The sequence below is a fragment of the Ochotona princeps genome, chromosome 27, assembly GCF_030435755.1.
Source record: "Ochotona princeps isolate mOchPri1 chromosome 27, mOchPri1.hap1, whole genome shotgun sequence".
Classification (NCBI taxonomy): Eukaryota; Metazoa; Chordata; class Mammalia; order Lagomorpha; family Ochotonidae; genus Ochotona; species Ochotona princeps.
The window spans coordinates 11,936,452-11,948,059 of NC_080858.1; the positions used below are offsets into that span (position 1 = coordinate 11,936,452).

The window sequence follows — 11,608 nt, forward strand, 5'->3', positions numbered from 1 at the left end:
TTTAACATGTTACATGTCTTATTGCAAACATTAACAAGTTAATTTTAATTTATGACAAACAAAATAAGAAGCCACTGTTAAAGAAAAAGGAAACAATAAACAGAAACCACACAGCGTGATGTAGAAAAATCTACTTGGTTTGAATTGCTTGGTGTCTTAAGGATAACAATATTCAATGAGACAAACTATGTAACAGACTTCTTCCAGGTCCAAAATGCTGCCCGTCAACTGTTCATATCTAATGGCTGATCCTGATAGTCGGGTGGTCAGACTCAGAAGAAATATCTGTACCTCCAGAGTGTGTGGTTGACCTGAAAAGGGTTTAGTGAGCTGTAATTTAGGAACTGACATACCTCTACACAGTCAAAAACAAAAAACAAAAACCCTCTATAGTTCAGATTTTCATTTGGCTGTAAAATATTAAGATTCAGAAAGACTACAAAACTTTTATTTTTAGCCACATGTTTAAAAAAAAAGTGATTCATACATTAAAAATTGGGTTTTCCTTGGCTCTAATACATCAAAAGGACATAATCCAATCTAACTCATGCATTGCTTTCAGAGTTACAGTGCACTGAAAAGATCTTTGCCACCGCAGTGAACATTTAGAAAAACAAATGCCTATGGGTGCTGTGGAACTTGCAAAAAAAAAAAAATATATATATATATATGTGTATATATATATATATATATATCTATCTGGAGAAAGAGAAAGAAAAGGAGGAGGACAGGAGCGGCACTGCAGTCCCCGCAGATGGCTGTGTTTCGCGCACGGCGGCCAGACACGAAGGGCAGCCTTCTGGAGTCCCCAGGCCCGTCGCGGCTCGGCCCTCCTCTCCCTCAGGCAGAGCCCGGCTTCCGGAACCCTTCATCAGAAGCCTGTTTCCATTGCTTCTTTGCTGCTTGCTGTCGCTACTTTGTAGGCTATACTTTTCTTTTTTTTTACACTTCTGTAAAGAACAATATGAGCTATTTCATGTAAATTAATTTTGTGCTGAATATTCTTCAAAGGACTTTATAAATAATACAATATTTTAAATGAGTCTTCAGATTCACTCGTTGTTATACCATATTGTTGCTTTCTCCAACTTTATCTACAAACTGTAAGGAGAAGAAAAACATCATTAAAGATGGTGTCTACCATTCTAAACAACAGTACATTAACATTTTAAATGCTGATTTAAAAACTCGGGTTTATAAGAAGATTCGTGGAAATTTAAGGTATGACTGACGATGATTAATTCAGTGCTACTCACCAGCATCTTCTGACACACAAAAGTGTGTCAGCTTTTCTCTAAAAGTTATTTTTGCATGATGTGTTATACATATGAATTTAAGGGTGCAACATGGAAAAATGCAACACAATGAGTAAAACATTGTATAAAATGAAGTTAACACTGCTAGCTTAACAAAACAGTAAAAATAAAATAAAAATTGAAATGTCAGCCATTCATGCATTAATGAACCCAATAAGATATTTCAACTGACCATTAGTGTGGATCTCTTCTGGGCCTATGTAGTCTTTGAACAAACAGATTTAACTCCATTAAGTTCAATAATTAACAACAGCTATTGTCTAAATATACTTTAAAAGTGTATTCTGGACTTCAGACTGAAAAGTGGCAATGACATTAAAAACAGATTTAATGATGCAAGCATAAATTTGTAATTATCAAATATAAAGTTAGCACACAATAATCTAAATGGTTATTTACTATTGTTAGTCCACCCCCAAATCTAAAACAGTTTGACTTTCTTCAGCATCCCAGATGGTGACGTAAAGATCAAAATAGATAACTGGCAAAGATATTAAAATTTATATAACCAAGTGATTATGATACTATCGTATTCTAGCATTTATCTGCTTTCACATTTTCATTTAAGCACTTATATGATGAAGCAATGACAGGGAATACTGTATTAATATTGGGTGTCCATTTATGCAATTACTGTAGAATCTTTAAGAACACAAATAATGAATACCACTCTTTAACTAGAAGTTCAAACAATTTCAAGTCATCCCACATATGAACAACATTGACTACTGTTTATGAGTTTGAAGATTAATGCAAATGAAATCAGGATATACCCCTATAAGCCTAGATCCCAATATTTACGTTGCCAGAAATGGGTGACTGGCTTAATTAAACTAAAAACTGTTCTAAAAGTGGTAGTAATGGGTTTATTAACATTTGCAGATAAATTTCATGGAGAGAAAATCACAACATTCTTTCTCAAATGTAACTTCAAAGGTCCATGCACTCCTGTGCTAACCGGGATTAGGCTTAGAGTGGTAGTTCTGCTCCTATGGGTAAGCCAGCCTTCGGCTCTTTGAGAGGTCAATAAATGCTACAGGCATTCTCTCCAGACAGTCATGAAACCTGTCACCAAGCTGAGAAAGCCAGTGAACCTTCTAGATGCAATGAGAACTTGGAAGCCAGCTGATCCAGGCTGCTCAGGATTCACTTAGAACTAGGATGCTGACCCAGAGCAGGGTTACTGCTGAAATGGGTCACATCCAGAACCACAAGGAAACTCAGCTCCATTACAGACTAGCTATGTTCTTTCAGAATTTAAGGATGGAAGACTAAAAGGAAGCCACCTGAATGTCTTGAAAATAATCAGTTTCTCTGAACTCAAAGAGAACGCCACTATGCATTTCATGAAACTGTTCCAAGTTTCCAGCAAGCATTGTGATGGACATGAGGGGAACACTGACTGATGCCGTCTCTGCCCCCTTTTCACATGAAGGCCTTCGCTGCACCTTTAAAACATAGAGGTGTGGGCCCAGTGCAGTAGCCTAGTGGCTAAAGCCTTGCTTGCAAGGGCCTTTCATGCACCGGCATCCCTGCTTCCTATCCAGCTCTCTGCTGTGGCCTAGGAAAACAGTCGAGGATGGCCCAAAGCCCTGGGACCCTGCACCCGCGTGGGAGGCCCAGAAGAGGCTCTGGGCTCCTGGCTTCCAATTGGCACAGCACTGGCCGTTGTGGCCACTTGGGGAGTGAATCAATGGAAGGAAGATCTTCCTCTCTGTCGCTTTTCCTCTCTGTATTTCTGACTTTCCAATAAAAATAAAATAAATCTTAAGACAAAACATAGAGCTGTGCACATGCATGCTCTAGAAGCTCATCCTGAGCAGCCACGGCGAGTCAGCACAGCTTCTTCTAAGAAGGTAAAAACATAAGTTAAATCCTGAAAGGCCTCCTGGGACTAGACAGAAAAATTCAAAAATTTCAGCTAATCATTCTGAATCAAACGTTTGTTGAAGGAAAACTGATCAAGGGAAGAAACTTCAATTTAAAAAGTGTTCTATTTTAACTTTTACTTATCATTCAGTTTTACTCCCTGTATTTTCCCAAGATGGAAGCTAAGGCCACCATGGACAGGTTCAGTAGGATTGTTTAATTTATGTGCAGAACTGGGAAGAGAATTTAACTAGCAACCTCTACCAGAATGCTTTATTTAGATGTTTAATTTGTCCACGTGATGACAGTCTGAGAAAGAAAACATTTGCAAGAAAGAATGGCTTCTTTTTACACTGTTGCTTTTAAACTAAACATTTTTTTTGTATAAAAATTCATTGAAAAAAACCGCCTTGAGCTCTCAAAGAGAAAGGTATTGTAGCAGTTCGATCTAGAACAGTATCAAAAATGGATACAGTGAAACAAAAGTCCAGGCTTACAGATTTAGCAATGATTATTTTCTGGTGTTAATGGCTACCATGATCTATGTGATGTAACAATCTGTATCATAAATTCATCAATCATGCATCAATTGCTCAAATTTCTAGAAGAAAACAACCCCACAAAAAACCAAAATGTACTTATTTTCATGGTTTTAAACATAGTACTGTTACAGGTGTCATTACTTACTGATCTGATTCCAGGCAGGTTTAGGAGGGACCCCAGCACGGGCACTCTTCTGATGAAGCCGACCACCACGGGAAAGAAACCCCTGGCGGACGGAGCACACACTCAGACTTACAGAAATCCAATCGCCCAAAGCCCCTGCTGTCCCAGTAACAGGAAAGGATGCCGCGGAGATTTCTGACTTCCCCTTTGCTTTGATCCCAAATATTCACTCTGACTTTTGAATTTTCATCACTAACATTCCTGTGTAATTAAGGAAGCCAATAAGGAGTCTGGTAGTCCTCACAGTTACATTTTCTGCTGGGATGCACCATGAATGAGGACCTTCTCTTCCCTGCTCTCTGCCACCATTCTGCCTCCTAGTTTCTTCTCCATGCAATCCTAACACCCGACATTCTGTACTATATCGATAGTCTCTTACTAGCTCTTGCTGCCTCTAGTTTTTCTTTTCCCCTTTTCCATACTTTTTTTTTTTTTTATGATAGCAGACTATATATCATTTTCGGTTTACAAATTTTTTGTGTTCTTTAACTTTCCAAAAGCACTACTCTGCAGCCCAAATTCAGTTCAAGTATTGTGTTTACTAACAAGTCATTCATAGAAAGTGTGTAATCTGGCACCAACTTTCTCTTTCAGTCTCACTGTCAAGTATGCTCTTTCATTTATTTCAGTTAACTGGCCTCTCCTTCCTCGTTTATCAGATGAATTCTTACCCATTCTTTCATGTGCCACTTATCAGTTAACATTTCTTCACTCTGTGAATTTTTTAATTTCCTCACTTACACTTCTGTATTTTGCATACATGTCCATAATGTCATCATGAATGGATCCTGTCGGTATCTTTACAGTCCATTTTTCAAATTCTAAGCAGGAGATTCCTTAGAGCAGACCTGGCACTTAATTCATGTGCACACGTGTCTCTTGTGGGGAATAAGGTGCTTGGTAGTTACACCAAGGCAAAGAATATGCATTTCTGGAATAATTAAGACTAACCTTGTTTAAAGACTTTTTTCCCCTCTTACATGGACACCATCATTTACTGGTGACCGGCATTTTTAGAACATTAACTGAGTATACCTGATACAGAATCTCAGCTTATCTGTGGGTGTAGACATAAGGAAGTACCTAGGAGTACCAGATATTATACACTGAAATGGTCTCACTGTTAAGTTGGTGAAAATAAAAATACAATGCCTTAAAATGTCAATAAAATGGATTTTAGTGTACTGAAAATGCTTACAAGTTAATTACAATCTTACTTAGTCAATCATTTGCATTGAAAAATATTTTAGGATTGATCTAAAAGTGGAATAATCCACCCAAAAATCATGAAAGGAAATGAATATGTTCTTAGAGTGATGCAAAATTTTTTTTACACAATTATCTGACACAATGATTTACTGAAGAGAAAATGAACAACTGCCTCACCTGAACAAGAGAAAGAATCCATAGATTTCGAAGATCATTCCTATCAAAGGCCAACCGATGAGGACCACAAACACACCGCCCAGGAAAAATCCAGTGGCTTTCATTTTATGTTTTTGGAAGAAAAATCTGAATGTTCTTTCTAAACCAATTACAAAAGCCAAACCAGCCACAAACAAAACCTAGAACAGACACAAAATGGAACATGGAAAGAGTGAACACCTGGCACCCATCCGCAGAGGCCAAAGCTTGATATTACACAGGGACGCACATCTGGCTTTTAAGGTGGGCACCTAGCCAAGAGAAGAGCAATGCGCCGTCAAGAGGCTGAGCCCGAGTTTGTTAAGGGTATGAAAGTTGAACTCCATTCATCTCATTGCCCTTCTAGCATGATGAATTAGACATTTCCAGGGCGTCTGAGTCTACAGCAGTTCCCCCATTGTAGCTGGACAGAGGTGGCTTTACCAAGCACACAACATGGCAGAGCAGAGGGGAAAGCTGCCCATAAAGAGGTCTCCCAAAGAAAACCTTCCTGGTTCTAACATCCATCCTGGGTTAACCAGCCATGGCTAAGCTGACGGAATCAAAGTGCAAGGCCAGGAAAAACATTCTAGTTTTACTAATTCCAGAATATCTGGGGAAACAGAATACAAATACAATAAAGTGCTTTCAAATACACATTGTATCTTGTGTGTACATGTATACCACACACACATGTTAACCAGGATCTAGAAATGTTTATTTATGAAAAGCTCACTGTTTTCTGGGTGCATTTCCAAATACGGGCCCTGCCCCCACCCCTCTATCAGCTTTTCCTAGGGAAAAATTTCACACAAATGTATTCTAACTCTACTGGTCATGCTGCATATTATGGAACACCAGCAGTGTTCATATTTTTATGCATTAGAACATCTATTTTGAACAATTTTGTCACCCTTTATCTTCTGCTGTCTTTAATGAAAAACCCAGTGGTTTTATATTATTAAGTATATATTAATATATGTTACATATATTAATAGTATATATGTATTTCAAAAGTTAGCTATCACTAAGACTTTACTGCTTTCTTAGAAGGGTTCCTATTTATATCAATAACTCTTGCACATCTTACACATACGGAAGGTATAGCATACACCTAAAACAATCTTTCCTAAGCAAGCCAACCATTAATACAGTTACATATATTTTTTTTAATTTTTTTTTATATTTATTTTATTTTTATTACAAAGTCAGATATACTGAGAGGAGGAGAGAGAGAGAGGAAGTGGAGCTGCCGGGATTAGAACCAGCAGCCATATGGGATCAAGGCGAGGACCTTAGCCACTAGGCCACGTTGCCAAGCCCTACAGTTACATATTTTAAAAAGATTCCAAGATTTAAAAAAAGGATCCATTTCGTGCAGTTAAAAATCAAATGTGAAGTTTCAGATGTTTAAAATGAAAATACTGAGAAATTTACCAGGACATGGGATGATCAAGAAATTTAATTTGAATTCTAAATAGAGGTGGTCTTCATTTATTCTGTTGTAAATCACGTAACACATTTAACAGAGTAGTTATGAAATTAGGAAGCCTCATGTGGTGTTTACCTTGTATTTAAGAACAAAACTGACAAGTTTCATTCCTTATGGAAATAGGGAATGTGGCAGGAATCACATACAAGTAATAGTCAATATCTTTCCCCAATTTAACAGCAGTGAATAATTCATTTGTAGGTGAAAATTCCTTAAGAATTATCTTAAGGGCCCGGCGGCGTGGCCTAGCGGCTAAAGTCCTCGCCTTGAGAGCCCCGGGATCCCATATGGGTGCCGGTTCTAATCCCGGCAGTTCCACTTCCCTGTCCAGCTCTCTGCTTGTGGCCTGGGAAAGCAGTGGAGGACGGCCCAATGCTTTGGGACCCTGCACCCATGTGGGAGACCCGGAAGAGGTTCCAGGTTCCTGGCTTCGGATCGGCGCGCATTGGCCCGTTGCGGCTCACTTGGGGAGTGAATCATCGGACGGAAGATCTTCCTCTCTGTCTCTCCTCCTCTCTGTATATCTGGCTGTAATAAAATGAATAAATCTTTAAAAAAAAAAAAAGAATTAACTTAAAATACATATGAAAACACTCACATTTCCAATAGCCAGTAGTGCTTTGTCAAAAAACAGAATCATTCCAAAGAACAGGAAAAACACTCCAAATCCTGTTAATCCCATTCCAATTTCTGCAACAGAAGTTAAAAGATTAGGGTGGGGAAAAAAAAATCACATCAATTTCCCTATAAACTAAGAAAGGAACTTTTCACTGCTTCTTTTGATTGATGCAGGAAAGAAGCCCTAACAGATGAAGTTAATAACATTCATTAAGGTCATAATCAAATTAACATAGGAAAATTACCTCAAGAGTTAGAATACAAATGAAACTTTCTTTTAAGAGACAGTATACCTCAAAGGTATGCCTACAACAGATAAACACAAACAGGATTCTAGGACTCTGGTTAAATCTTTCTTTTCCCTCCTAAGAACCTCTCTGGGATCCAGGTATAAATACACAGGTTTTCTTTGTTTTATCTCTTATCATTTCTAGGATTATCATTCACATGTGCGGTATCTGTAGTTACTACTTCTTATAATTCATCCCTTCTTTCACCCATTAGAGATGTCACTGGGGTGGGAGACTAGGCCAATACTCTCGTCAACCATACAATTACTCAGCGTATCCAATATGCATTGTTTGCTTCAATGGCAACAGAAATCTTTGGAGAAGGGTCTTCTCAGAAGACCAAGAATTGTTCTTGGTGCTGAACATACAGCAGCTGTGCTCTGGGCTCACCTGTGTTCAGGATTTAATTAACTCTAGTGACTTTAACATTGCTAGGTCCCAACTCCTTAGTTGGAACAGCCTTTACTTTCCAAGGTGAAAGCTTCACTGTCCCAGTCAAGTGCTACAAAGTACAATCTACTACCCGCCCCCCAGCATTTCAATTTTGTTTTTAGGAAACCATCAATAGTCCTGAGAATTTCTTACAAATTTGGCATCTGGAGGTGTTTTGCATAATGTGCCCAACTTCCCAACACTACTGGAATAGAGAAGACTGAATCATGAGAGTTGGTTCAAACTCCCAGACTTGCCTTGACCCCCGGTCTATCTGAATTCAAAGCCCTCGTGCTTAACCGCTGTGTTACTACTTCTTCACATAGGAGTTATTGCAGGTTAAATATGGTTGGCTAAATCAAAGGTAAGTGCATTAATGTGTATAAATGAACTCCTGAGGTAGGTGTTTTGGTAGAAATCAACTTTACTATTTATTATCTAGTTTAATGAAGTAGATGTCAGTGGAACTATTAAAAAAGTCACTTCAGTGAAAAAAAAAAGGACAGCGTCTGAGCACGGTTTACCATGTAATGAATTATTCACACACACATATGTCATAATCATGTAAGATAACCATGTTAGGCAGATGGTAGCCTGTGTTTCATATGGGCAACCAGGAACACAGGAAGATTATGAAACTTAACCCTGGCCACAGAATGAACAAAACTGTGTGTGGGGGGCGGCGGTGGTGCCAAGTCAGGCCAGAAGTTCAAGGCCTGCCTTCTCACATCACAGGCACTCAGTCCAGTCCTACAAGCACAACACAGAAACCAAAACTACTACTTCATCTTAGCACAGTCCAACAGCAGACAGCCGCTGGTCACATCCTTGCCAAAGCCTGCGCTGGCATGCGGTAGCCAAGCAGTCCCTGATCTAAAATAGGTCAAAAGATTCCGACTGGTCCTGTGCCATGTCATTGCCTGCAGAATTCCCGTCCCTGGCTCTGCAGCACGCACTGCCCTCGGGCCAGCCAAGCCCTCCACACAGCTCCTCGCTCCTGTCCACATCGCAGTCAGTACATTTCTCTCCTGTTGAACAGGATCAAACCTTCACTGTTTCTCCACAAGCTCAAGCAGAGGAACAACCTGCTGACAGCAACCATGTAAGACCAATCTGTCTGACGCAAGCAGCAACTGTGGGCATCACAGAAGGAAAGTCACGCATAGCCGTGACAATCACTGTGAGCATCATGCTATCTTGTTCAGTGTCCTAAAGGCAGGCACTGTCTTCCTCGCACCTGCAGAGTGAGCCAGGGGAACGAAGATCTGCCTCTGTCTGTGATGCCTACTGTCTGGTTGCCCCTCGCCCTCAGATTCACAGTCGTGGCATCATCCTGGAACATCACCTGAACGGTGCTCGGTGCTTGCAGCACAGCACACGCACACCCTCACCTCATGTGCGATTCAGAGATCTTGGCTCACTAATCATCTTAGGTTTCACTGTCTCACCTAAAACACTCAAAAATTCGTTTTCCTCACACATTTCCCAGCGTGAGGTCAGGACAGGGCATCTTACTCTTCCCTTAGTCCTTTGCTCTGGTTTCTGGAAGGATGTCCATCAGGCACTCATCCCTCTAACACAGCTTCAAGAGGGGAGAATCCACACACAGGGCAGACAATCCACACTTTTGTATCACACACTCAGAGCATCCTAAGAGCTTCGCGTGTATATCAAGTCTTCCTACAGGGCAGTGGGGTAGAGCAAAGGAACAGAGCAGACCGGGGTCATCCTTTTCCTGCCCTTTTCTTAGGACCCCGTGTTCAATTTCTTTTGTGCCTCAGTTAATTTAACTAAAGAGTTATGTTCTTCTCTGCCTTGCATGGCATTTACAAAAATTTAGCATAATTTCTATAAATACACATGATAAGCTGAAAGAAAATGCCTTTAAACAATTGCTAGTACCACTAGGTGCCGACCCAGTGGGCGAAGAGTCCGACTGGGATGGCGGTATGTGGGGAAACTTTACACGTTTTGGGAGCTCAAGCTTGCCATGACTAGAATCTAAACCTTAAGACTTCACACACACACAAACAAATAAATAAAAATGCAGCTTAAATAAAGTCCCATTTCTACTTGAATGGACTATTTGACTCTTAAAAAAAAAATCTCTAAAGTGAAATGAAGTTTAAAAAAAGCTGATGACACGGCAGATGAATGCTGCCCTACAGTGGCTTACGCTGTTGCTGGGGACCACAGCATCCGCCAAAGGCATCCCTGTGCTGGCCTCCAAGCCTTGCTCCTGCTCCCAGCCTAGCTTCCGGGTGATGCTAACTCTGGGATGCGGGAGACGGTGTGGGACACATGAACTCTGCACCTTACCCCGCCCAGACTCGTGCAGGTCTCTGGGGCAGTGAACCCATGGGCGAAACCTCTCTGCTTCTCTTGCAAACCACACGAAGACAAACACCTTAAAAAAGGAAGCGCAGACGGGCCTGCCCAAAATTACAGCCAGATATGTAAATACAAAACTCACTGAGAGCATGACAAGAAAGAGTAGAAAAGTGGAAATATTCTACGTAAAGAAAACACAAATTAATGCTAACGTTAGGGACGACATGGGCCTGGAGATCCAGTGTGTGGCAGGCAGTAAGGGGGTTTCAAAGAATAAAGCCAGCCACCAAGTGTGCTTTTGCTTTACTGCTGCTGAAACTTCAGCGGGTAGAAAAGTGAAGTTTTTGCAAGTCCTTTTTTTTTTTTTCCAAAGTTGTTCCCAGCGGTGGCAAAAGACGTTTATAATAGTCAAAAATGTTTCCGTGGGTAACCAGTCTCCAGAAAGAGTCTCCAGGAGGTGACATTTGAAAGATCGCCTTCTACGAAACGACCAACCTGGTGGTAACTTGAACTTAGAGGACTCCGAGGAGGAGGCCACCTGTGAAAGAACCCCCCCCCCCGATCGTGGGCCGCGGGCACCACGCGGTAAACTTTTCTCGAGTGGGGGTCCCGGGAACAAAGCGCCAGGCTGCCTCGGGTGTGCGCCCCCCCGGATGGACGGCGCGACCCCGGTGTCCAGCCCACACACAGCCTCCCGACGCCGGCCACCGACCCTTCCTCCCAGCCCCGGTCCCCCACACCGCGAGTCCACCTGCTGCCTCACACCCGGTCTCGCAGGCCGCCGCCGCCCGGCGCACAGCTTCATTCATTGACCGGGGCGGACGGGCGGACCGGACCCAGCCCGAGGGAGGGCTGTGTGGGGCTCCAAGCCAGGGTGCCGCGGAAAGGTGCTTACTCTGGGTGTCCGTTAAGGAGATCATGGCTGCAGCGGCGAGGGCAGCGGCCGGCAGCCGCTTGCAATGCTCAAAGAGAAGCTGAGTCGGTAGAAATCCAGCCGGGAGGCCACCCAGGCGAGAGCCGCCACGTCTTCCGGAAACACGCAGCCAGTAGCACCCTGGCTTCAAGGCCGCGTCCCGTTGGCTGAACGCGCTCTCCAGATCTACCCATAGGCAGGGGCCTTGTTGGGTGAC

The 11,608-nt window shown here is 41.8% G+C and overlaps 1 protein-coding gene across 1 annotated transcript; it reads right to left on the reverse strand.

Annotated features, from left to right (window-relative positions):
- Positions 1–804: 804 nt before the first annotated feature.
- On the reverse strand, positions 805–11,528 carry GOLT1B (golgi transport 1B). The gene is made up of 5 exons (XM_004592611.3): positions 11,374–11,528; positions 7,406–7,497; positions 5,298–5,476; positions 3,873–3,954; positions 805–1,101 (listed from the first exon to the last, which is right to left on the reverse strand). The coding sequence occupies exons 1-5, from the start codon at positions 11,396–11,398 to the stop codon at positions 1,063–1,065; spliced, it is 417 nt and encodes a 138-aa protein (XP_004592668.1). The 5' UTR covers positions 11,399–11,528; the 3' UTR covers positions 805–1,062.
- Between the last annotated feature and the right edge of the window lie 80 nt (positions 11,529–11,608).

Coding starts and splice junctions, on each gene's coding strand:
- GOLT1B (XM_004592611.3), bottom strand. CDS start 11,398: ATGATCTCCTTAACGGACACCCAGA. Junction 5,477..7,405: donor CACTACTGGCTATTGGAAAT/GTGAGTGTTTTC, acceptor TGTCTGTTCTAG/GTTTTGTTTGTGGCTGGTTT. Junction 3,955..5,297: donor GGATTCTTTCTCTTGTTCAG/GTGAGGCAGTTG, acceptor TCCGTCCGCCAG/GGGTTTCTTTCCCGTGGTGG.